We start from the raw sequence: 26,445 nt of genomic DNA on the forward strand, positions 1-26,445 counted from the left end.
CCAGGGCGTACTTGCCGTGCAGGCAGAAACTCAGCTTATTTTAAACCCATCACCGGGCACCAGATACACACACGGGGCTGCTCTTCCACAACGTGAGTTATTTATCACGGGTGAGGGTGACAGTCACTGCAGCCAGCAAAGCGCCCTCCATATGTCAGGTCCTCAAGGAGACCAGGAGACAGGGGGGATCTTTGTCACAGGGGGCAGCTCAGGCTTCTCCAGCCATTCTGGTTCTTGACTGCCCATTAACCAATACTCACTACTGTATTTAAGGAACAGCGCTTCCCAGGGATACCTGGATATCTGGTGACAGTAAGAGTTCTCTTGGCAGGGGTGATGGCAGGTTCAGAATGGGGGTAATCTCCCGCTGCCTTCCCGTTTATTCCATCACCAGGGTCCCCTCTGGTCTGCAGGGCACTTCCCGGGACAGCAGCTCAGGTCGGGGTGGAGGGTGGGAGGCGCTGAGGCTGCCAGTGGGGGGAGTACAGCCCCCGCCTCTGAACTGCCGGCGCTGCTGGATGGGGACCACTTTCTCCACCCTAACCCCCTAGCACTTCTGACCTCAACACACAGACAAGAGTTTATCTCTGTACCCTGCAGAAGCCCACAGGGTCAGCAAAGGGAGAAGATGAAAATGAAAGCCCTTCATCAACCTCCTCTGGCTTGAGGGAGCCCACGGTTCTCAATCCCGGGTGGAGGTTGGCCCCGAGGACTCCCAACGCCAGAGAGAAGCCCTCCGATACCCGCTCCGAGTCTGTACTGGAATGTGTGTAGCGGCGAAAGCGGTGTCCCTCTACAGCTCAGGAGTGCCCTGTTTTGTCGCCAGGACCCAGAGCCCTCCTGCTCAGGGAAGCACCCCTGACAGTCTCTGGGAAAAGAGCAGCACCAGCCCCGCCCGTGCGCCTCAACCCGGGAACTCAATCAAGCCCGCCTTCATTTCCCAAAAAGAGGAGGAGGCTGAGTGAGCTCCGGGGTGGCTGCTGGCCTCTCCTCTCCAAACTGCTTCCTGCTCCCCCTACGGACCTGGCTAGTGGAGTGCTCGACCCTCACTCGCCCGAAGAACATACACGGGCTGAGCCTTGTCAACAGAGCCCTCCCAAACACCTGCCCCGAATTCTGCCTTGAAATCCACTCTTCCAGCTGAGGAGGCCCCTCCGCTTCATCAGGGCCTGGGGAAGGGGTGACAGCGGCCGGAGTGGCAGAGAGCCTGACTGTGCCAGGAAAGGCTGTTCCTGACCCAAAGACACGACAGGAATCAAATCGAAGCTCCTCCGTGCCCACATTTTCTTCCAACATAATTTTACCGTGACTCACAGTCTCCTAACCTGGAGTCCTTGAACTCTCGGAAATCATGGGCAAAATCATGGGCAAAATGTCACAGGGCATTTTTCTAGGGAAAGGTTCTGTATGTTTCTGCTTCTCAAAGGTATCTATGACCCAAAGGATCCACTGACTTAAGCTGCTGACTGTGTAAGCTCTCCGTGAAGATCTGGGTACCGAAGTGACTCTTCCTTGGTTGGGTCTTCAATGGATCAAAAACTTACTTCTAAGTAACCTAAATAAGGTCTCTCAGTTGGCAAAGGTGGTACTAAATGAGTCATTTAGTGGCAATTGTGAAGAATACTTATGCAAGTTTAAACTCACTTCCAAGTGGGCCTACATCAGCACTGGGACTGTTTCTTCAGCAAAGAGAGAGCCCAAAATAAAATACCATCTGGCCAGAAGTAAAGGTCAAATGCAGACACATTTAGAGTGCAATGGTAGCTTTCCCAGCTTTGAGAGGGAGTTGGGAAAGAGGTCTTAAGTAGTCTGGCATTTTCCTCAGAGCACATGCTGTGTGGCCAAGATTGTGAGGCTGGGTGGGCTGTCCGGCCATATGATTTCAGTTCATTACTAACTTAAAGATAACACAATTCTATATAACAAACCAGCTGCAACAGCTCCCATTTTCCCAAACCAAATTCTGGATTCTCACCCAGAGTGAATAACAATGAGGGCAACAGAAGGGGAAAAAATAAACAGGAACATTCACTACATCCCCAGAGGCAGTTAGTCGTATGGTCAAGGTCACAGCCCAGATGTGTTACTTGATAAGAACCTACTACTCCCATTTGTTATACGTTTAAAACCAAATGATTTTTCACTTAGGATATAATGTACAAAACTTCTAGAAATTAAGACGTGATGAATCGGAAGCCTCTTGGGTGGAAAACAATACCTTTATTTTGCTGAGTTTCATTTGGATTTTCTTAGACACCAGATCAGACCAGTACTTCTCTCCTAAGAAGTCCCAAAACATTCTTCCAAGCAAGGCATTCACCCAGGCTTCCTGTTCTTCCTCCTCAGAGGGTGGAGCCTCTGGCAACTGGTAAAAGAAAAAAAGGAGCAGAATTAACTAGAAAGCAAATGGAGAGCAAGCCAGGGGCTTATTTTTATAAAGTCACCGAAGGTCCCTCCCTCTAGAGAAGGGGGACTGGCCACGTGAGTCGTATTTCTTCCCTATAAATTACAAGTCCCACGTTGTATCAGTGAATAGAAAAAGAGAAACAAAAGCCACCATCACAGATAAAAACTCCTCTTTGTCTATTTTCTTCTTCTACCAGTCTTCTTGTGAACCAGCTAATATTTCATACAATTAGCTCAGCCATATTACCCTACCCTTCCCCTCCCGCCAAATTAGCTTGGTACCAACATTCTGAGTCAATGACACATCTGATCAAAGGTCTGCCTCTCTTTCTTCCAGCTAAGGCTCCCAGGACATGTAACTGTCGAGCTGGTCTCACCAGGCAGCCCCAGAGTTTCTCAATGCCCAGGACTCTCACATTCAGCCTGACTCTTGGGAGGTCATGATTCTCCTGGGAGAGGGGCAGAGAGTGCTTAGAAATACTGGTGTCTGGGTCTTGTATCCAGCGATACTGATTTAAGTGGGTACGAGGATTTTTAGAAACTCTCTCACTGATGTAATGAACAGGTGAGGTTGAGACCCACAGCCCTGGATTAGAGAGAGGAGTTCTGTGACACTCCTACAGCTGTTCTCACCCATCTCAGCCCTGTGAAACACCCTGGGCTTCAGCTCCACTTGATACAATCCATCTGAAACATCTGTTGTGGCCAATGTGCAAGGTGGGAAAAGAGCAAACCCTGTTAGCCTCCAATTTCCAAGGCTAAGAATTAGACCATGGATTCTTGCCTGGAGACAGCCAGGGTCGGGGTGAAGCAGAAGGGAGAAGCGGCCGTGACACCCACGGACGGTGTGGTAGTGCAGGCAATGCTTGGTGGTGTCCAATGACCCCACGCCAGGCCCTATGATAAGATTCCTTCTCAGGTTCCCTCAGTTACATCTCACAATACCCCGGAAAGACAGAACTTTTACTTCTATTTTAGGCAGGAGCAAACAGACTCGGAAGTGTTCAGCACCCTGCCCGAGGCCCTGATTCATCAGCACAGCCTGACTCACGGCTTCCCCCCGTCCTCCACCTGCTGTGTCCGGTGGGAGGAAGGGGGTGTGACCGGCCCGGGTGTGACAGACAGACATGTCCTTGTGCCCAGGTCTCTAATTAGGTGATAGCCTTATAGAAACAATTCGCCTGGGAAAGCAAAGACTAAAAGAACTAGAAATGCAGGAATCTGTGGATTGCTCACCCTTTCTCTTCCCTCTACGGTTTATATAAATGCATCTGCCCAGCCCTCACGGCTGCCTGCAGCCATCACCTACACCAGACGCCTCACGGTCTCTGTGCTCCACGCGTGTGGGCTCACACCGGTGACATCTGTCCTGCGCAGCCGTGACCACGCGCCCGCACAGCTGTGTCCTAAGCCCCCGGGTGGCCTGGTGCTTGTGGATTTGACACTTAGAGATCTGATGACCTGTGAGTGTCCTAAAGGTCTATGGCAGGGACCTATGTGTGATTTTTCTGAAGCCTGGAGTCCTTAGGGTCTGACCCAGTTGAACTGGTCACTGAGCTTGTGCAGGGCCTGGCGGACTGCCCAGGACCCACCTGTCCTCCACTCTCATCAGGGCTTGTGCCGTCTCTCGCTTTGGGGGCCTGGGGGTTCACCTGCATTTCTCAGTCTAATGTTACTGCATATAAGCAGGGATATCCTATGTTCTAGGAGTCCTTCAAACTGGGGTATTTTCAAAGTTCTCCCTTATAAATGTTGGCGAGTCTCATTAAAAAAAAAAAAAAAAAAAAAAAAAATTGGGCTTCCCTGGTGGCGCAGTGGTTGAGAATCTGCCTGCTAATGCAGGGGACACGGGTTCGAGCCCTGGTCTGGGAAGATCCCACATGCCACGGAGCAGCTGGGCCCGTGAGCCACAACTACTGAGCCTGCGCGTCTGGAGCCTGTGCCCCGCAACGGGAGGGGCCGCGATAGGGAGAGGCCCGCGCACCGCGATGAAGAGCGGTCCATGCACCGCGATGAAGAGTGGCCCCCACTTGCCGTAACTAGAGAAAGCCCTCGCAAGAACTGAAGACCCAACACAGCCAAAAATAAAAGAAATAAATAAATAAAGTAGCTATAAAAATTAAAAAAAAAAAAATTAAACTCTGGTTTAAAAAATAATACATGTTGGTCACTGCATTTCAGAAGACATGGCTCTAGCTGCCTCGTGTGAATGGCTGTAGGGTACTCTCTCTGTGCTCTTCTGGAAAGCTCTTATATTAACCGAGGCATCTCTACCACCAGGTTCTGGATGGTCGAGTGGAAGCCTGTGCCCAGCGAGCACTTAGTCATGCCTCAAGCTGTATGTGGTGTTTGGAATCGTTTTTCTCTCTGCTGGAACATCTGCACCCCACCCCAAGGGGATCTGGTTTAGCTTTTCTGAGGTTACTGTCTTTGAGTCACATCAGATTATCTATGCAGACTTCTGAGTAAACACTCACCCAGGGACAATACCCTCTTCTCCCCAGGGATCCGGGCAGTGCCCGTCTCACTCAGATTTGTAGGCTGCACAAGAGAGGAGGTTACTTTTTCCCTTCTCATGTGGGAGAGCTGACTCTTTACTAACCTTTCCTTACAACCCTAGTTATTCACAGGAAACAGGTTTAACACAAAATAGCATGAAACAAAGGCTATTTCACAACTTTTGTCCAAGCCAAAGGCATATGATGTGGAAACAAATTTCTGAAATAACTGACAAGGAGGTTGTTTTTTCTTTCAACTGTTCCTTTTTCTAATGCAGGCTTCTCTCCACAGACTCATTGGGAACAAAGAAATATCCATGAGCAGCAGAACACTGACAATGCATCAAAGCAGCTTTATGAACAAAATCTGGATTCAACAGGCTGCTAGGAAGAACTCACTTCCAATGGAAGTCATACAAATTTAAGACCAAAAACAATAAATGTGCACACATTTCCTAATGCTGCTGTTTGGCTACAGGAAGGAATGTGAGAAGCAGATTCACTTTACCATTTCAACTAAAGATGTACATTTAGAAAGGGTACGTTTCTAAAATGGCTTCCAAAATAAAGTTTAGAGAGTTCAATGGCCCGAAGCTAAAGCAAGACTATTGTAACTGTCTGAGTAGCTCTTGGGAGATATTTTATTAAAAACCAACCTGTAAAGAGAAAATAGTACAGATTTACTTTTTGTGGTGTAACTTTTCCTATTACAAATAGCCAGGCGATCAGCCCAGCTTTTCAGGGGCAAAGACAGCTTGGTGGCTTTGCTGCTAAGGTCTGGTCGCACACCATCTGATGTCATGAGGGCTTCACAAAGGGCTGCCTGGCCCAGGAGATGGCATAGCGGAAGACCCTCCCCGTAAGCTGTTTCCCCAATTACAAAAACAAGTATATTTACTAGAGAAAACACCCATAATCCCATTATCCAGATATACTTATTTAAAACATTTTAACTATATTTCCTTTCAGTCTGTTTTCAATGTGTATATATATATATATTTTTTAAGAATACATAACTTTAAAAAATAAGCATAACTAACATGGTTTTGTATCCTTTTTAAAAAACAGATTTATTGAGATATAATTCACATACCATACAATTCACCCATTTAAAAAGCATAATCAGTGGTATTGGTATATTCAGAGTGTGAAGGCATAACCACAAATCAATTTTAGAATATCTTCATCACCCCCAAAGAAACCCTGTATCCACTAGTGGTCACTCCCCATTCCTCCCAGCTCCATCTCCACCAGCCCAAGGCAACTAACCACATATCTGTCACAGTGAATCTGCCTATTCTGGACATTTCATATAAATGGAATCACACAATATGTGTTCCTTTGTGGCTGACTTCTTGCATAAAGCATAATGTTTTCAAGGTCATCCATGCTGTAGCATGTAACAGGACATCATTCCTTTTTACTATGGAATAATATTCTATTATGTGCATATACCACACTTTGTCCATTCTTCAACTGAGGGATATTTGAGTTGTTTTCCACTTCTTGCTATTGTGAATAACACTGCTATGAACAGTTGTGTCCAAGTTTTTGTGTGGACCTAGATTTTCATTCATTTCTCTTGGATATACACATAGGAGTGGAACTGCTGGATCACAGACCTCTATGTTTAACGTTCTGAGGAACCACCAACTGCTTTCCACAGTTGCTGCGTCATTTTACATTCCCACTGTACAAGGGTTCCAGTTTCTCCACATCCTCATGAATCATTGTTATTATCTGTCTTTTTTATTCTAGCCATCCTAGTGGTTTGGACGTAGCATTGCATTATGGTTTTGATTTGCATTTCCCTGATGGCTAATGACTCTGAATATCTTTTCATACACTTACTGGCCAGTTGTATATCTTCTTTGCAGAAATATCTATCCAGATCCTTTGCCCATTTCTTAATTGGGTTATTTACCATTTATTATTGAGTTATAGGAGTCCTTTATATATTCTGGGTAAAAAACCCTTAGACATATGATTTGCAAACTCTGTGGGTTGTCTTTTCACGTTCTTGATAGTACTGTTTGCACACAAAAGTTTGTAATTTTGATGAAGTCCAATTTACCTATTTTTTCTTTGGTTGCATGTACTTTTGGTATCTTATCTAAGAAGTCTTTACACCTAGCTCCAATTCACAGAGATTTACTCCTATATTTTATTTGAAGAGTTTCATAGTTTTAGCTCTTGCCTTAAGGTCCATGATCCACTTTGAGTTAACTTTTGTACACGGTGTGAGGGAGGGGTCTGACCTCATTCTTTTTCATGTGGATGTCCAGTTGCTCCAGCACTATTTGTTGAAAAGACTATTCTTTCCCCCACTGAACTGTCTTGGCACTCTTGTCTGTATCCTTCCTAAAATTTATTTTTAAATTGGATATATGGCTTTATATTTTTTACTTATTGTATGATAAACACTTTGCAATTCCACTTTTAAATGTTTAAAAAGCTGACTCTGAGCAGGGAAAGGGGAAGCCTTGGGAAACCATTCTGCCAATTAAGATTTCCTGGTTTCTGTTTGATTCCTATTTGCTTTGTAGAGTTCTTATCTCCTGATAACACCAAACAGGATGTAGTATCTTATGATCCAGTTTGTAGGTAACAAGATAATTAGTGGAACTAGCAATAATGAAGACAGTACTCTCCAAACCTGGGGCGGCCTACATGACCTCTAAGTATTTCTGAAAACCTTGCATTGAAAAGGAGCGTGGCAGTGCCTGATGTGATCTGAACACCAGAGCCTCACACTTGGTGAACAAGCACAGCACTGCCTCACCAATGGTCCTCCCTCCCAGACAGGCTGCTTCAGGGCATGAAGAACTAGTAGCCTCCCTGGCCTCACACCTTTGAGCAAATCCACAGGCTGCCCGTGAGGTCTCCCTTCCTGAGGTACCAACACTAGGGGTAATACTATCCCACCTTTAGACATTTCTTAAAAGAGTTTCCTCATTTTCTTAATTGCTGTTTATATCTTCTCCTCAAACCAAGCAGACTACCTCAACAAGATGATCAAGCTCCGGGTCTCCTCAGCCAGCCTCACGGTCTCACTATTCTAGAGGTTAAGCTGCCTGAGAAGAGAGAAAATGGCGCCAAGATCACAGGGGTTTGGAGACTTCAGAGGCTGGTACAGTCTGTGTTTGTGAGATAAAGCGGAGTCACAAGGGCAAGTCAGGGCTCAGCGATCACTAACCGCTAAACATCTGGAGAACCAGGCCCTTCCTCCAAAACAGCAGTATTTTATAATTCAAATTTTGAGCTCCAAAGTGATTTCAGAATCCCCCGAACTTGTTTTTAATTATTATGGGTAAGAATAACTACCAAAAGTGTTCTAGCGTTGTTTAATACAAATCTAGTCTATATTTACTAATTATCACTGGCTGTTTTTAACATTGGTTTGGCTCCTGAGCACCCGTGGCCCTACTCACCTCCTGACCCAGTTTAGCACTGGGCCATGTGTGAGAAAGGAGGCTGAGTGTGTGGAAGGTGCCGTTAGACCTGGAGCCCTCAGGGTGAGAGATGCTTTGAACATGGCCTGTAAGAAGCAGCAGCAGGGTGGGGCACAGGCCGGTGCTGTGTCCCAAGCTCCTTGTATAGAAGAGGAGGGGGCATGCTACCCGGGGTGAGCGTCTGGGTGGTGCCGACACTGATGAAGTGACAGTGTAACTTGAAGAGGTGTCAAAGGTTCCTTTGTGTCTCTGAGCCCCTTCAGTTCCTCTTGGACTCATGACAGCAGAGGCAATATGAACCCAAAGAAATAACCTGGCCGTCTTTGGCAGGAAGGATGAGCACTAATGACCGTGTCCAAAAGGTCCACATTTGGCAAAATTGTGGGGAAACAGGCATTCTGATTACCAGTGGGAATGAACATTGGTACAACCCTTATGGAGAGGCATTTGGCAATATCTAACAAAACTACGTGTGAGTTTACATTCTGACATTCTCGTAAGATATCACCTTGAAGATATACTCCCCAACAACACAAAAATACACATATACAAGGTTGTTCATTGCAGCATTGTTTGTAATTGCAAAATATTACAAACCACCCATACGCCCATATAAAAGAATGAATATACTATGGAACATTCACACAATGGAGTCAGTCTTTGCAGTTGTTGAAAAACAAGAGGAAGGGGAGATATCTAAGAACCGATGTGGAATGATTTCCAGAATGTACTGGTAAGCAAAAAAAGCGTGCAAAAGAGTATCCATGGCATGCCACCCTTTGAGTAAGACAGGAGGGGAAATGAACCCAGAGAGGATGAGCCAGAGACTAATGAGACTTGTTCACTACTGGGGTGGGGGTGGGGGGATGGCATGGATGAATAGAAGGAATAGGGCTGGGGAGACAGCACTTTTCTGAATATGTCTTTGTACAGTTTTCGTTTTTGGAACCATGTTAATGCTTCACAGGCACAGAAAAGAAAATTAAAGAGGAGGTGGGGGAAGATCCTCATTTGCTCAAATTACAGAATTAAAGAGAAATAAAACTAGTAAAGAACTATCTCCACTGAAAAGGAAAGCATGAAAAGTAATAAAAAGAGTATAGGAATAAATACTGCAGCAGATCTTATTTCTCAAAAATGGTGCAATGATACTTCCCATCCCAGATGCTCTTCTAAGAATTTGATACTCCCTCAGCAAGAGGTGGAATCTATGCCCCTCTCCTTGAAGCTGGGAGGGCTTTTTGACTACTTTGACTAATGGAGCAGGAAGGAAATGACATTATTTTACTTCTGAGATTAGGTCATAAAAAGCCCACCTGGCTCTTTCTCTAGGGATGCTTGTGCTTGAAACCCAGTCACCACACTGAAGGAAGCCCAGGCCACATGGGGAAGAACCGAGGCCCGCAGCCCCCAGCCCTAGCTGAGCTCCCAGCCACCACGCAGCAACTACTTGCCAGCCATGCAAGTGCCATCTTGGAAGCAGGTCATCCAGCCCCCCTAGCTGACACTGCGTGGAGCAGAGAGAAGGTTTCACTGCTAGGCCCGGTCCAATTACAAATTTGTGAGCAAAATAAATCATTGTTATTGTTTTAAGCCACCCCATTTGGGGCTATTTGTTACACAGCAATAGATAACTAAAACATACACCTATACCTTATTCATGACTGTCTCTACTACCAGACCACTCCTGAGAGCCAGGACGTGGTCCACACATGCTTCAGGCAGGCCAAGTGGACGTGGGAGCCCAGCACTAAAGCTCACACACTTGCTTCAAAAGCCCCTCTTTCAAAGACAGTTATCTGTGTTCACACAATTCTGGCTCTCTGGTTGCCGAGCCCATGCAGGTTAGAACCATTAAATTAGGGGTAGGGGTGGGAGATGAGGATAAGCACTCAAGAAAAGGCAACTAGAAGGACACACACTAACACCAGCCAACTGACAACTGACAGAAAATGCTGCAGAGTCTGTGGTCTGGGATGGTTCAGACGGGGGTGAAAGGCCTGACCTCGGTAGCCCTGCAGGACAACAGGGCTGAATTTCCATGTGTTGTATTGAGTCTTTAAATCACCAGGAAAAGATTAAATCATCCCTGCCTGCTCTGCCTAAGGGGCCAGGAAGTGCAATGTGGTTTTTAAAGACTTTCATCAGACTTAACTTAGAAGATGAAAAGAAGGTTCTGGTGTTTAAAGGGGTTAAGTGCTAAGTACCTGGAAAAAAGGTTTGTACCAGAGACACCCCCACCCCACCCCAGCAACAGCAGCACAAGGTTGAGGGGCCAGGCTGTGTGCCAGCAGGCCCTCCCAGGCCCTCCTGGGGCTTCCACAGACCCCAGTAATTACACGATTCAACAGGCACATGTGACACATACTGAGGAAGCGATGTTCTAAAACTTTTGCTTTTTTAATTTACAGAACTCTTTTTTTAAAAAGCAAGCATTTATTAGATCCTTTTCTTACATCACACAATTCTCCTGATTTTCCTGAGTCTAATGAGAATCCAAACAGCTGACAGCCCAGGCAGAAAGGGAATTAGGGGGAGTGGGACTCACTGGTGGTAAACAGGACATTTCCAGAGCAGTTTTCTATTACCCCGCTCTAGCTTAGAGGGAAGTCTACTGCCCACTCTAGCTGGTAACTTAGGTCAGAGGGGGAGGCGGTGGGTCAGAGGCCAGCAAAGGCATATGGTCTTTTTTGGCCCTGACAAAGTAGGCTGGGTGAAGGTTCTGGGGCCTCTTCCACACTGAAGAGGGTCAACAGAATGACTAAAGCCTGAAAGCACAAAGAGGAAGGCACCCAATGCTTCCCATTAACAGAAATACAGTCACTATAAGAGGTCAAACACTTTAGTAACTGAACATGGAAGAAACAGGCTTCGTGCTCCACGGGCGGGAGGCTGTGCCTCAGAACCTGAGGGGGTGCAGTGGCTGGAGGCCGCAGGTCAAGCACAGTCTGAGAATGACCCGCCAAGACGGCAGTCCTGGCAGCCAAAGGGCCTCGGAGTCTCAGATCAGGTTTTGTGCACTCCATCACTTAGCAACTGTGACATTAAGCTACTTAACTTCTGTGAACTTTGGTTTTTCCATCTATAAAATGGAGAGAATACCACCTGGTTTGCAAGACTGTTCAAGGGATCAGAGTAATTCTATTACAGTGTCTAACAGAGTCTGACATATGGCAGCTTATATTAGTTATCTTCTCACAAATGACCTTGAGTCAATGTCCAGCTTGTTACATTTTGCAAATAATGCATATGGTAAACCTTCAAAAGCCCTGGACACAGCTGAGGAGTCTGAGAATTTGAGAATACAATGGTTATTGAGGAATTAGACCTCTATTGCTAATGATTCTGTGAATTTCCCTACTGATGGCCCAGTTGCTCAGGTCAAAAGCTAGGGGTAATCTCTGACTCCTTTGGTTCTCCCCATCCCACATGGAATTCATCTGCAAATCCAGCCAGCTCCCCTCCAACAGTATCCCCAAGGCCGCCACTTCTCACCACCTGCTATGACCACCTCAGTCTCAGCCCCATGCTCTGCTGCCACGATCACCTCCCACCGCCCCTTCCTCCTACTGCCCCTTCTCCAGTCTCCATGGAGAACCACATGACTTTTTAAACTCAAGTCAGATCAACATTAGCCCCTGCTCAAAACCCTCCCAGGGCCTCCCATGATCTGATCGGACGAGGAATTGATCTGACGAGGCCCTGCCTCTGTCCCTTGCTCACTGTCACCCACGCTGACCTCACCACAGCTCCTTGAATACTCCAACCACAGGCCTGCTTCAGGGCCTTTGTACTTTCTGGTCCCCGCACCTGGAATGCTCCTCTCACACAGATCGCCAGGGCTCACTTCCTCACTTTGGTCAGGTCTCTGCCCAAATGTCACGTCTTCAAAGAGGCTGTCCTCGACCACAGTCTAAAACAGCAGTTCTGGCCACTTTCCATCCTCCCTTATCTGTCTTTATTTTAGTGCTTATTGGCACCTGATGTTTGCTGCTTGCTGTCTCCCTGACTAGAGTCCAAGCTCCCTAAGGGCACAGCCCTCATCTGTCTGGTTCAGCACTGTGTCCCCAGTGCCTAGAACAGGGCCTGGTACAAAAGAGGCGCTCAAAGGGCTTATGTATGAGGAAATGAATCTAAGAGCAAAAAAGCTACCCCCAGGCAGCCAGCTTTACCTTCTTCCCAGCTGTGGGGCTGCTCTCCGCACTCTGCGCTGGGCTCCTTTGGGGGCTTCGGTTCTCTTGGGGGACACACCTGGCCATGTACACACTGTAGTCCAGAAGCATCTTCTGCCGTACACTGCCCGCTAGCTCCTTCTGCTTCGGCTGGGGCATGATCTCCTCCACGCTGCCTTTGCTGCTGCTGCGGCTGTGGGTCAGGTGCCCCGAGGGACTGTTGTGTCTGCTGTGTGAGGGCAAAACCCCTGGAGCAAAGAAGTGATGGCTGTTAACACAGATGAAGAAAACGAGGGCAAAGGAAATGGAACACAGAGCAAACTCCACTGGGTTCAGTTGAGAAGCAGCTAAAATGCTATAAACGACTATTTAAAAAATACTTATTTATAAGGTTATTTCCCACCCTGAAAGACACCTTCCATTGTAATGATAGATAACTTTTTAGAACAGTTTTTATTTTTCTTCAAGACAATTCAGAGGAATGGGAGCCATGATACATATCTGGTAGGTACCTTTTTCTTTTTTTCTGGTGCTCTCTTGGGGTCAGATGAAGGACTGACACACCCCAAGGGGCACACAGAAAGTGGGCAGAAGGCTAACTGGAACTGCCGTAAGCTGTGGAGGGACAAATACCTTTCATTCATCTTTCATTCGTTCATTCAACACATTGTTCATCGAGCACTTTCTCTGGGCCAACTCCACATTAAAAAGAATAATAAGACATACATAGTCCCTGCCCCTGAACTCGGGCACCTGGGCAAATAAATCACAATTTTCTGTAATAAGCACTGTAACTGAAGCACGACTAAAGGACTTTCAGGGCAGAAAGAACAGGGTGAGTCCCTCTGCCCAAGAGCCGAGAGGCGCTTCCTCCAGCAGTGACTTTCACAGGTAGTGACCTCTGGACTGCCCCTTGAAGAAATAGTTGGCATTTTCCCGGCCTAGGTGGGGGAAGAGCATTCCAGGTAGAGGGAACAGCATATGCAAAAAGCAATGACAGGGCACAGTGTGTCTGGAGGACGGTGAGAGATTCAGTGCTGTTCCAAGCAAAGTACATGGGACAGAGGGATAGGAAATGAGCAGAGGCGCGGGGTAGTCGATGCAAATGCAGTGAGTCAGGAGGCCAAGGACTGTGTGCTTCGATGGCGATCTCGGGCGTGGAGGCCATGTTGAAGGCCAGGAGCTTGAGAGCACAGGCTGCCTTCTCACTGGCCTTCTTACTATAACTAGGGTTCTCCCGCTGCTGCTTCTCTCAGAGGAGCCACAGTACATAAACATAAATATTGATATAATCCTTAAGGAACCAGCAAAGGCAAAAAAACATACATCTGCAAATGGTCCCATCACTGGTTAAACGATTCAGTACAAAGTATTGCAGTGAGCAGCCTAGAAGGCAAATAACCCATGAATACACCTTAGGTGGCAGACAGTCATCAATTCAGGGTGGTCTTCCTCTCTTCCTACCTGGGACTCTCTCTTGATTCTCCCACAGGCCCTTTAAAAATACATAAGCATTTAGCACACATGTCATTACCTGGTTTACTTCCAGAGACACCAGGTGGCTTCTTGGTTTCTGACTTCAGCTTAGATGCCAGAATAAATCTCCTAAACCACTCCTCTTTTTCTCGGCCAGTTCTCCCAAAGAGATAGAGTATCTGATCTCGCTGGCCAGATCGTGTTCCCTCCTGAGGGTGGGGTGGCTTCTTAGGGTCCTCGCCTCCCAACTCCCTCTCAGCTGGTGGCTTTTCTTCAGAAGTCTCTTTATCAGTCTGGGCCTTAGACATAAAGTCATCTTGTCGACCAAGCTCGATACAAATGGGGTACTTTTTATTCCAGATTCGTTTTCGAGCCAAACTTTTAGGCACAAGATAAATCTACAGAGAAAGGGAAAGGATTTACACACTAAATTAAGAATTGGCTGCGTTGTGCATTACTACTGTGCAGAGCACAAATGCAAATGTCATAGTATTTTTGACTAAAATGATGAACGTGAATTACCACCTGTCCATAACATGACTATAGAAACTAGAATTTTTAGAAATGACTTATTCTTCAAAATAATTCCAGAAAGTAGATATTCAAGAATTTTGCAAGAGTTACAAATATCTACGATTTTCAGGTAACAGTAGCAGAATAATTATTTAATGGATTATCATCAACTAAGTTTGGATATCAACTGAGTTTAATGACCCTGGGCCAAACCTAAGCTGGGGGGAAAAAAAAGAATTTATCAAATTAGATCTTGATGGGAAGCTCAAGTTTATCAACCACAAGTTAAGAATTTGTCAAAAAACTATTTTAAATACTTCTGCCATTTTGGAGAAACTCAAAGATCACTCACAAGATTTGTAAGAAAAGAGAACCTATAGCTTTTTGGAATAACAAATAATTTACATTTCTCAAAAGCAGAAGTATACTTTTATCAAAATGTGGTTATTTTGCATAATTTTCCATAATTTTCTTATTTACAGAGCTTGCATTAGTTATTAGCCTAGCACCACCACACGTGGCTTTTGTTTGACCAAAAAAATTAACTCTCAAAGTCAGAAGAGTGTATGATGCCTTTGCTTCTCAGAGTGTGGTCTGTGGACCAGCAGCACGGATATCACCTAGGAGCTCATAAAAATGCAGACTCTCAGGCCCTACTCATGGTTGCTGAATCAGATTCTGTACTTTGAAAGATGCTCAGGTGATTCATATGAACATTAACGTTTGAGAGGCACTGCTCTAAATTACACTGATACTTTAAACACGCAACCTTTTAAGGGGAAAAAATACAGTAAAGCGTACAAGATTCCAAATGCTTTTCATTCATCTAAGCTTCCAAATTAGTTGAGCTCACCTTGCTGTCGGACAGGTCGTAGATTTTCTGGCTGATGTAGGTCACCTCTGGCTTTGTTTCATTGTAGCTTGCCCTCCTGGATATATTTTTATTGGGCTTTGAAAGCCTTAAGGTCCCACCCTCAAGTCGAACAAAGACTGAATGTGTCAAAGTCGCATGGTAAGTTTCTGGATCATAGTTGTAAATCTCATTCATCCATCCCTGATGGAGAAAAACTTCCTTTAGTAAAATCAGAATAAACAGACAACTGATTCAATACGAAAATGATGACCACTCTGGTATTCAGGGCACTGAAACCAAACTTGACTACGATGCAAGTATTAACTTACTGATGACAAGAGGTTGCTGAGACAAGTCGCTTAGCCTGAAGGATAATTGGTGCTGAGGAGTGATTTGGTATGTTTTTGATAACTAAAAACCTGGATTTAGGGGGAGAACGATGATGTCTATTTTCCTAAATAATTAAAGGTTCTTTTCTTTCTTTTCTTTAAAGCTGACAAGCAAATCAGGAAACTCAGAAGTTTAGTTCATGTAAACAGAAGTCTCTCCGCCTGACCTCCTCTGGGGACAAGTAATCCCACCCAGTCTGCCCTTCTTAATTAAGCAAACACAGCCTCTTCTCAGCCCATCTGCAAACAATTTTTGAAATTTCACAGACCATATTAACTCATGTTACCATACTCCCCATTTCTATCTCAGTGAAATCACATAGTAAAGCAGATGATCGAGACTTAGGCATTAAATAAATCACAGATATGATCAATGGTATGTCAAATTCAAAGATATATAGTAACTTAAATGAATAAAGTCGTGTTCCAGGTTCCCCCCCACCCATTAATATAAGTTTAAAAATCAACATATGAGTACAGAGAGCAAACACGTTGTAGGTATGAACAACACACAAAACCCTTACACACAACAAAATTGTGCTAAAGCTAGTATCATAGCTGTAATCAGTATTCATCATTTAACACTCTGCCAGCCCCACAGTACTTTTTCAGATGATACGGGTGGCCCAGATCTCTTTAAAAGAAGTTCTCTAGGGAATTTTAATTACTATGTTCCCACTCCCTTCATTTTATGTCTTTGAAATGAGCAGAGAAGTGCTGAAGATCACTACAGTAGAGTTGGGATTGTCATTCTTTTCAAGGAATAGCCATTTCCATGGTGCGTATTTGAGTCTCACACTAAAATCTTGAATTGAGAACCTCGGCAAGTGAGGGATTCTCAAAATTCTCTTTTATTCATTCATCCATTCATCCAAACATGCAGCGAATCTCTCTATGTACCAAGTAGTGTGTCAGGAGTTGATACAAAGATTTAAAAAAGAACAGCATTTTCTCCACACCCTCTCCAGCATTTATTGTTTGTAGAGTTTTTGATGATGGCCATTCTGACCGGTGTGAGGTGATACCTCATTGTAGTTTTGATTTGCATTTCTCTAATGATTACTGATGTTGAGCATGGAGGTTCCTTAAAAACCTAAAAATAGAACTACCACATGACCCAGCAATCCCACTACTGGGCCTATACCCTGAGAAAACCATAATTCAAAAAGAGACACGTACCACAATGTTCACTGCAGCACTATTAACAACAGCCAGGACGTGGAAGCAGCCTGAGTCCATCGACAGATGAATGGATAAAGAAGATGTGGCACATATATACAATGGAATATTACTCAGCCATAAACAGAAACGAAACTGAGTTATTTGTAGTGAGGTGGATGGGCCTAGAGTCTGTCATACAGAGTGAAGTAAGTCAGAAAGAGAAAAACAAATACCGTATGCTAACACATATATATGGAATCTAAAAAAAAAAAAAGGTTCTGATGAACCTAGGGGCAGGACAGGAATAAAGACGCAGACGTAGAGGATGGACTTGAGGACACTGGGAGGGGGAAGGGTAAGCTGGGACGAAGTGAGAGAGTAGCACTGACATATAATACACTACCAAATGTAAAATAGATAGCTAGTGGGAAGCAGCTGCATAGAACAGGGAGATCAGCTCGGTGCTCTGCGACCACCTAGAGGGGTAGGATAGGGAGGGTGGGAGGAAGATGCAAGAGGGAGGGGATATATATACATATAGCTGATGCACTTTGTTATGTAGCAGAAACTAACACAACATTGTAAAGCAATTATACTCCAATAAAGATGTTTAAAAACAACAACAACAACAACATTCTTGACCCAAGGGTACTCCCAAAACAGTAGAGAAGAACTGGTCTTCATTTCACCATCCTATGACCCCACTAGAGTAAATTAAAAAAAAGTCCTCACAAAGAATATCCTGAGAGTGTTATTGGAAATAAAAATGGACAAACACACTTCTTTATCACTGGGGGTATGTGTGGGTGTGTGAAATTTATGAGCCAATTATATGGATTTATACACCTCAGTAGATCTTTTGCATGAGCTAGGAATATCTCGCCCTCCTCCCAATGAGTCATTGCATCTATTAAAAAATGTTGGATGAGTAAGCAGTGGCCATGGGAAGAGAGTGTAATCTAGGTGTTTGTAAAGAAACAGCGATGATCAAAGCAATGAAGCAAAAAAGGGGACAAGCAATACAGAGCACAGTGAGGCCTGCAGTGGACTGAACTGTCGGAGCATCAGTTCAGGTGGGCTTATTTTGCTAAGTATAGAACTAAGCACGATTTTTGGTTCACAGTTTTTTGTCTTTTTCTTTAGTCTGTTATTATGGTGAAGTACATTCATTGAGTTTTGAATGTTGAACAGTTCGCATTCTTGGGAAGATTATGCATGGGTCATGACGTGCTGAGGCTGGACTATACCAGCTCATAAGAGCTGATTCTACACATCTTTTCCCAACTCCACATTCAGTGACCTTGTGTTGGTAACTTGCAACTGGCGATGGTGGGAGATTTACACCATGGAAATCAGTACAAAGAGGGCTCCGCCCCACCAACCGGAGAGCCAGTTTACCAGCACAACACTATTATTATCCTTTTTATACATTGCTGGATTTGGTTTGCTAGTGCTTTGTGCATTTGTCCAAGTGCATGAGGGAAGTTGGTCTATAGTCTTTTTGCAATATCTTTTGGTATTATCTAGCCTCATAAAATGAGTTGGGAAGCGTTCCTTCTATTTTCTGGAGGAGTTTGTGTAGAATTAATATTTCTTCCTCAAAGGTTTGGTAAATTTGCCATGGAAGCCATGTGGGTCTGGAGTTTTCTTTGTAGAAAGGTTTTAAACTATGAATTCAATTTCTTTAGTTACTATTGGACTATTCAGGTTATCTATTTCTTCTTGAGTGGGCTTTGATAGTTTATCTTATAAGGAAATTTGTCTGTTTCATCTAAGTTATCCAGCTTCTGGGCATAATGTTGTTTGTAATATTTCCCTATTATTTTTTGAATGTCTGTAGAGTCTGTAGTGATGTCCTCTCTCTCAGTCCTGATATTGATAACATTTCTTCTTTTCTAATATAATCATTTATTGCTATTAATTTCTCTCTAAGCACTGCATCAGCTGCAATTTTTGATTTGCTGTATTTTCTTTTTTTTTTTTTAATTTTTATTTATTTACTTATGGCTGTGTTGGGTCTTCGTTTCTGTGCGAGGGCTTTCTCTAGTTGTGGCAAGTGGGGGGCCACTCTTCATCGCGGTGCGCGGGCCTCTCACTATCGCGGCCTCTCCTGTTGCAGAGCACAGGCTCCAGACGCGCAGGCTCAGTAATTGTGGCTCACGGGCCTAGTTGCTCCGCGGCATGTGGGATCTTCCCAGACCACGGCTCGAACCCGTGTCCCCTGCATTGGCAGGCAGACTCTCAACCCCTGCGCCACCAGGGAAGCCCTGATTTGCTGTATTTTCAATTTCATTCAGTTGAAAATATTTTCTACTTTCCCTTGTGACTATCTTTGGACCCATGGCTAATCAGAAGTGTGTTTAATTTCCAAATATTTGCGAATTTTCCAGACATCTTCGGTTATTGTTTCCTAGTTTACTTCCATTATAGTCAGAGAACTTGCTTTGTATAATTTCAGTTCTTTTCAACTTGTTAAGGTATGTTTTATGGCCCAGAATATCGTCTATCTGGGGAATGTTCCACGTACACTAAAAAAAATATGCATTCTGCTGTTGTTGGGTAGAGTTTTCTATAAATGTATTTATTTGTCTTTTTAAACAAAAACATTTTTCGCTAAAGATCTCCTGACATATAATCCACAGTTCTCTTTTTATCCAATTTTGTTGCAGATAGTACTTTCCTACATATAACAGGTTTACTAGGCTTAAAGTTCTGAAGGCAACTAGATTAATAGAGAACTTGAAGCAGATCTGATTTTTCTGGGCTGCTTCAGAGCCATGCTCAAGGCCAGGTTGAGTTTACATGCAGTGCTACTAAAACCAAGAAGAATCCATGGAGGGAGGGAAGGAGGGACTGGTGCTTAAGAAGTTCTAACGGTCAAGGAACAACTATGAAATTAAAATAGCAACTTTCTATCAGTGTCCTTTATAAGCCATTTGGCCATATGGTCCCCACCTGGGATTGCTCTTTTGAGTCATTTCACTCTGAATGTATACCTCCTGGCTAAAGTAGAGGCTACTTGAGGATACAGAATATGTGTGATACATTTGTGGGTCCATCACAACATTAGCTGAGATGCTCAACCTTTATTTAATGACTTTTGAATTATGATAATTATAATTTTATATGACAAACATTTCTGCAATAATATCTCCATATAAAATATTTTTCATTAGTTCCCAGCTATGTGAGATTATAGTAGACATATAAAAAAGGCAATAGAACTAACATGGTTCTGGAATTTTGGACAAAATTCCCAGCATTACAGTTATCATCCAGTCACCACCAGACTAGAAAGGCTGAAGGGAAAAAAAGACAAGCATTATACTATGAAGTTACTCTTAAATAATAAGACAGCCTCTGAGAAACAGAGTAATTTTTAGAGAATTTCCCCTTTTCGAAACTCCTGAGACTGGACAGATTAATTATTTGATTTATGAATAAGAGAAATTTAGGAATAAAAGATTGTTTCTCTCCAATTGCTTTCATTTTTTCTTTCCTAAGTCAGAAAATGCAGAATTATTCAGGGAAGCACTCACTATCCAATGGAAATACAACATGAGCCATAAATGTGCATCATGAAAATATGTAATTTTAAATTGTCTAGTAGCCACACTAAAAAAGAAAAAAGCAGGTGAAATTAATTTTAACAATGTATTTTATTTAACCCAATATATCCAAATTATCATTTCAACATGTAATAAATATTAAAAATTATTAATAAGATTTTATATTCTTTGTTTTGTACTGTCTTCAAAATCCAGTATGTATTTTACACTTAGAGCACATCTCAGTTCAAACTAGCTATACTTCAGTGTTCAATGGCCAAAATGTGGCTGGTGTCTACTCTACTAGACAGCCCACGCCCGATTCTTGGGTTCCAGCTTTTCAGACCTAGACACTGGGCTCAACCAGAACGGTCAAAACCCTCCTCTTTCCTCTTACTGACACTTCCATACATGCAGGTTTATGCAGTGTTAGTAGGTGCTTTACCTAATTAAATGAGAAGATAATCTAAACCTGTCTCCAGGTGAAACATTCTATTTTAGAAATTCAAAACCCCTTTAAAAAGCTAACATCAAACATTAAAAACTCAGGAATAAGAACAAAAGTAATCTAGGTAAAAGGCTAAAGTTTTTAAAACTCTCATAGTTCTCTAAGACCATTAAAAGACACTCAACTTGTGAACAAACTTACATAACACTTTTAGCTTATTGCTCTGGTTTTTAGTAGAAAAGAGACAAGGCACAGGCACGCGTGTTGGGACACAAGCCCTGCATCAGCTCGTCCGTTTACAGGCTCGCTCAGGTCAACAGCCATCACTCCACACTAGTCTAACAAACAGCTGCTCAGTTTTTGTTCCTCATCAAATTCTTACATCTGGTTAACAAGAGCAACTGTTTCCAAGTGCTTCAGGGACTGGTTTTGAGCCACAAACCCAGGCTCTTGACCCAGCAGCCTGAGCTACCACCTGAGCCCTCTACGGAGTTCTCAGTGGGCCACAGCCTGTGTCCGCCCGCGTGGCCACAGTTCCGAGATGAGATGGGGCTGTCCTTTGCTGACGGCTCTGACAGGGACAGGTCACCCTCCACCACGGGCCAAGCTGCAAGAACACTAGAACAGCCTGATTCCCAGGAATACGGAGGAGAGTTTCAAGTCCTCCACAGCTCAAAACCACAGGACCCTGCCTGCCCCACTAGAGGAGACAGTGGTGAGAGGCAGGGGTAGGCCTAGGAAGAGAATCCAGGAGCTGCTTTTCCTTGGGAAAGCCCAAGGGGCGGCAAACTCCCTTCTTCCAGTTGGGATTGGAGCTGGCTTGACCCTCCTCCTCCCAACCCCCATCCTTTCACAATCACCTGTGGCAGAGCTCCAAACACAAAGGCACCTGTGGGTTCTCCTTCCCTTTTATCTTCACATTTCCTCCTTCCTGCGGTACCATTTTCTTCGTGTTAAAAATCTATCAGAGGCTAAAGTCCACAGCTGCCAAAACCAAGTAAATACAACTCACAAATCAGGATTTGAACTGCACATCTATTGTGAACAATCATTTGTTAGCTTCAGTGAGTCTGGATCCTTGATCTTACTTGATTACATGAAAGGCTGCTGGTCCAAACACAGGTACTGAAACCAACCCACATCCATTAGCAGAACTGCAAAGAGTCTGACACAACTGGGTTCCAATCCTGGCTTGACCACTCACCGCCTAGTTGGATGATGCTTAGCCTCAGACCCTTGGTTGTCTCACCTGTAAAAGCGTCCTGCACACCTTACTTCCCAGCTTCATGCCTCCCTGGTCCCCACCTCCCACTCTGCTCAAGCCATAATGACTTTCTCCACACTAACAGTACTTTATTGAGGTACAGTCTGCATATAGAAAAGGAACAAATCTTATGCATATGATTTTTAAGATACTGACACTAATATTCATTATAATAGCTGGCATTTAAGCTCACATTATGATCCTGGCCCTCACATGCATTATCTCCTTCACTTCTGCCAATTCCTTAAGGATTTGCAGGTGAGGAAAGCGGTGAGCGAGGTTAAGAGATTTGCTTAGACAAGGGTTAAAAAAAAAAAAAAAAGTGGCCTGTGGAGCGGCAAATCTGGGACTTAAACCAAGTCTGCCTGACTACGAGGTCCAGTCTCCTACCCCACTTCCACAGCACAGCCCCACCTTTAGTCTGGCTAACTCCTGGTCATCCCTCAGGTCATGGCAAAGATGACGCTTCTCCTAGGAAGCTTCCCTGATTACCTAGGCTCAGTTCTCTGTTACCTTCCTCCTATCATTGTATTCATTAACTGCCTGGTTTACTTACCTACAAACTCCACAAGACAATCACAGTTGTAACAAATGTTTGTCAACTGAATACATAAATGTAGCCTAATTCAGAGGGTGGTTGTGAGGATTAAATAAAATCTGTAAAGCACAAGTACGTAGGACAGACTGGTGTGCTCATCACAGCCTGTAGGTATAGTTGTGGCTGCACAGGTGGAGAGAAGCAAAGGAATGAGCTGAGATCCTACTAAGCGCAGGGAGCTGTAGGGCTTATTTGAAATAGAAGACTTGGTCCCTGTTTCCGAAGAGAAAAACCAAATCATTATTGCACCAAAGAGCACAGAACAGGGACTGCCCTGGTGGTGCAGTGGTTAAGAATCTGCCTGCCAACGCAGGGGACAAGGGTTCGAGCCCTGGTCCTGGAAGATCCCACATGCTGTGGAGCAACTAAGCCCATGCGCCACAACTACTGAGTCTGCGTTCTAGAGCCCCCAAGCCACAACTACTGAGCCTGCATGCTACAACTACTGAGCCCACGCACCACAACTACTGAAGCCTGCACGCCTAGAGCCCGTGCTCTGCAACAAAGAGAAGCCACAGCAATGAGAAGCCCGCGCACCGCAGTGAAGAGTAGCCCCCGCTCGCCGCAACTAGAGAAAGCCCCAACGCAGCCAAAAATAAATAAAATTAAAAAAAAAAAAAAAAGCACAGAACAAGAAAAGAAGTAACCTCAGAAAGACAAAGAAGAGTAAAAATTGTTAAAGCTTTTCAGGACAGAAACTGAATTAGCCACTTCTTATCTACAGAGGAGAGGGCAGTGTTGTGACTAGAGCCCAGGTGTCCTGACTCCCACGTAGGGTTCTTTCTGGAACATTACAAGCTTTGATAGGAAACCCGGAGAGAATCACAAGAGCTGCTACTTAACCCACATTGTCAGGCATCCAGGATGCAGACTGGCCACTGGGAGACTCAGGCCAACAGGTGGCCAGGCACGACTGCTCTCCGAGTTCCCTGTTCTGCCCCCTAATGCACCCCTACTGACCCAAATCCAGGTTGCCCGTGCAGGAAGCAATTACCCAGTGCAAACCCTGACTGCTTTTTTTTTTTTTTTTTTTGTGGCCGCGCCATGCAGCATGTGGGATCTTAGTCCCCCAACCAGGGATACAACCTGCAGCCCCTGCAGTGGAAGCATGGCGTCTTAACCACTGGACCACTAGCGAAGTCCCCTGACTGCCTCTGGGTACTACCAATCAGCTAAATTTTACCTGGGGCTTGACCTACTCCCTGGGTTAAGCTGCGCATGGAATTTCCACACCTAAGCAGCCAAATGTCCAATCTTATGAGCAGTGCAGCAACTCCAAGGCCTTCATCGTGTTCCCCAAATAGTGACCAACTGTCCACTGCGCAGCTGTTCTAAAAGTCTTCACCCTGAATTCCTTACCAAGTAAGATCTTTCTCCAACTTTGCTTTGTTATGTGGGTGGGTCTAAAGAGGTACAGATACAGTTAGCAACTCATTCCATTTCAACAACTCAACTAAAGAACTCAGAGATGCTCTCAACCCACACTAGAGCGTCTCAGACAAGCCCTGTTTCTTTCTGACGCTGGAACTGTCAAAACAGAGACAGTGCCCGCCGCTGGGGGACAGTGACCTCAGTCAGCTGGGCTGCAGCTGTCTGGCCCACAGACTGGCCCTGTGATCCCAGCTGTAAAAGGTCAGGGGTTTCTCTTCAATTCTCTGCTGGATTTAGAAGCCATGTCTGGCTCAAAGTACAAACCACAATCTATAAAGGGACTCGTTTAATACTTGGAAAGATTAAAAGCTACAATTAACCTTTTGAAAAATAATAAAGTCTGGAAGAACTATTATTGTGCTCACTTTCAGTTACAGTGCCAATCAGGAGGTCAAGGCCAATGCTCTCTTCGTCAGCTTGATGCTGAGCTGACCAGAGAAACGCGCCAGCCCTCTGGCCTGAGGACGCAATGGGGATTTCTCTATCTTCAGTGCGTGGGGTGCCTGGGCTGACACCCTCCTGTCACGTGGCTGTGCTGGCCTCCAGGCCCCTGCCACTCAGATCCCCTGCATCATTCCTTCATCTAGTCTATCAGGGAAGGAGCAAATCCTAAACGTAAGAACAGAGCCAGGACCCAAGGTCCCTTGCTGCTGAAAAACACCTCTGAAAAATCACACAAAAATGTGATTATTTTTCTTTTGTCCCCCAAACTAAAACATAAGCAGGGCTTTCTCTTTGCCAGGCTCAAACCCTTTTTGATGTGTTAATGGTTTAGAACCGGAGTCATCAGTCAAAACATAATATCACAGATCATGGACTTAGAGAATACGGCAGGAACAGTCTACTAAACTTTACAGAACTTTAGGTGCTAATTTGATTTTACCCATGAAAGACAGACAGACCTACAGACAGAACTCACACTATGAATGACAGCCTCAAGCAAAGAGTCAACATTCAAAATAAATGCTGCTTGAAGACAGTATCTTAAAAAAAAAAAAGTCCATTAAAGGAGGGAAGCGCCAGCATCAATACTATCCACATCCTCCAACTGCCTGCTTCAAGGTCAACCCTTCACAGTAGTGTCACCAGACACACTGGAGTCAGGGCTTAAGCCATAGCCTCTGCCTGGGAGAATGGCCTTTATCCTAGTTTTTCCTATCCTTCAGGACAGCACCTTGTAAATTCAGGTATGTGCCTTGGCAGACAGTGGTAGAGGTAGGAGATAACAAGCATGTAATTAGACAGAAAAACAACATCATATCAGATGAACCAATAAAATAATCGAGGTCTGAGTTATGTGAATACACGATAAACATTAAATCACATTAACGAGTGTTGAAATTATAAAATAGATTAGCAAGCAAATAAATTAGTAGATCAGCTTTAGATCACATATCCTGTCAGTTAAATTTTTTTGAGTACTCAAAAAAATTCTACTCAGAATGTAGACATTTACTTATAAATTATATACATGTTCTAATATAATACAGCTTTTATAAAAATTTAAAAATAGAAATAAAGAGCAAAAAATGAAATAATTAGCCTTTTCACTAACTTTTAGTTATGGCTTTCTGACAGCTTTGTACTATCTTCAGCTGACACATCAAGGCTCAATATATATACTTAGGGCGAGGCTCACTGTTAATGATAATGGATGTAAAACCATATTTCAAATAGTCTTCTTGATAATTTCCAAGGATTTTGACCAAAGGTCAACATATGGTCATCTGTATGTTAAATATTAGCAAGGCTTATTTACGTTCTTATAAAAAGAGTAAAAATATATACAAAAAGAAACTTTAATATTTTCTTCTTGGATCGTGCCTTCAGCAATCCATTTTGGAGACCACTGAAAGGAGAAACAGAATGAATCAGAGAGTTCACAAGAGCCGCTGGGGCATCAACACGACAACATGCTCATGTCCTGGGGCCATCTTGCTTACAATCTCCTTGTCTTTGGGGGGATGGCAAACTAAAGGCTAATTATTGCACAATAAGAAAATCTTCGATGGATTTTGTATCCTCTTTATAGGTTACATATAAAATTTAGAAGTGAAAAGGTATATAGCATTGGTATTTTTTCATGATTAATACCTTACTTTTCAAAAAAAACATGATTTGAAAAATCTCAGACCCACAGTGCTCACAGCCTCTCTCTTCACTCCATAGATGACACCTGGAACAAAACCAGAAAGGATGGTCCTCCAATAGCTAGCTGGAATTCAGGGTGCATTTT

General features: G+C 44.1%; 1 protein-coding gene across 2 annotated transcripts in view; it reads right to left on the reverse strand.

Moving 5' to 3' along the window:
* Positions 1 to 26,445, reverse strand: part of TEX2 (testis expressed 2) — a 110,332-nt gene that overhangs the window by 27,780 nt on the left and 56,107 nt on the right. For both annotated transcript variants that reach the window (XM_057536980.1, XM_057536979.1), the window contains exons 3-6: positions 15,371 to 15,571; positions 14,063 to 14,402; positions 12,529 to 12,776; positions 2,219 to 2,365 (exon numbers count right to left, since the gene is read on the reverse strand). In XM_057536980.1, the coding sequence (XP_057392963.1) occupies positions 2,219 to 2,365; positions 12,529 to 12,776; positions 14,063 to 14,402; positions 15,371 to 15,571 (936 nt within the window). The remainder of the gene's footprint in view (positions 1 to 2,218; positions 2,366 to 12,528; positions 12,777 to 14,062; positions 14,403 to 15,370; positions 15,572 to 26,445) is intronic.

This window comes from Balaenoptera acutorostrata, chromosome 20, assembly GCF_949987535.1.
Source record: "Balaenoptera acutorostrata chromosome 20, mBalAcu1.1, whole genome shotgun sequence".
Lineage (NCBI taxonomy): Eukaryota > Metazoa > Chordata > Mammalia > Artiodactyla > Balaenopteridae > Balaenoptera > Balaenoptera acutorostrata.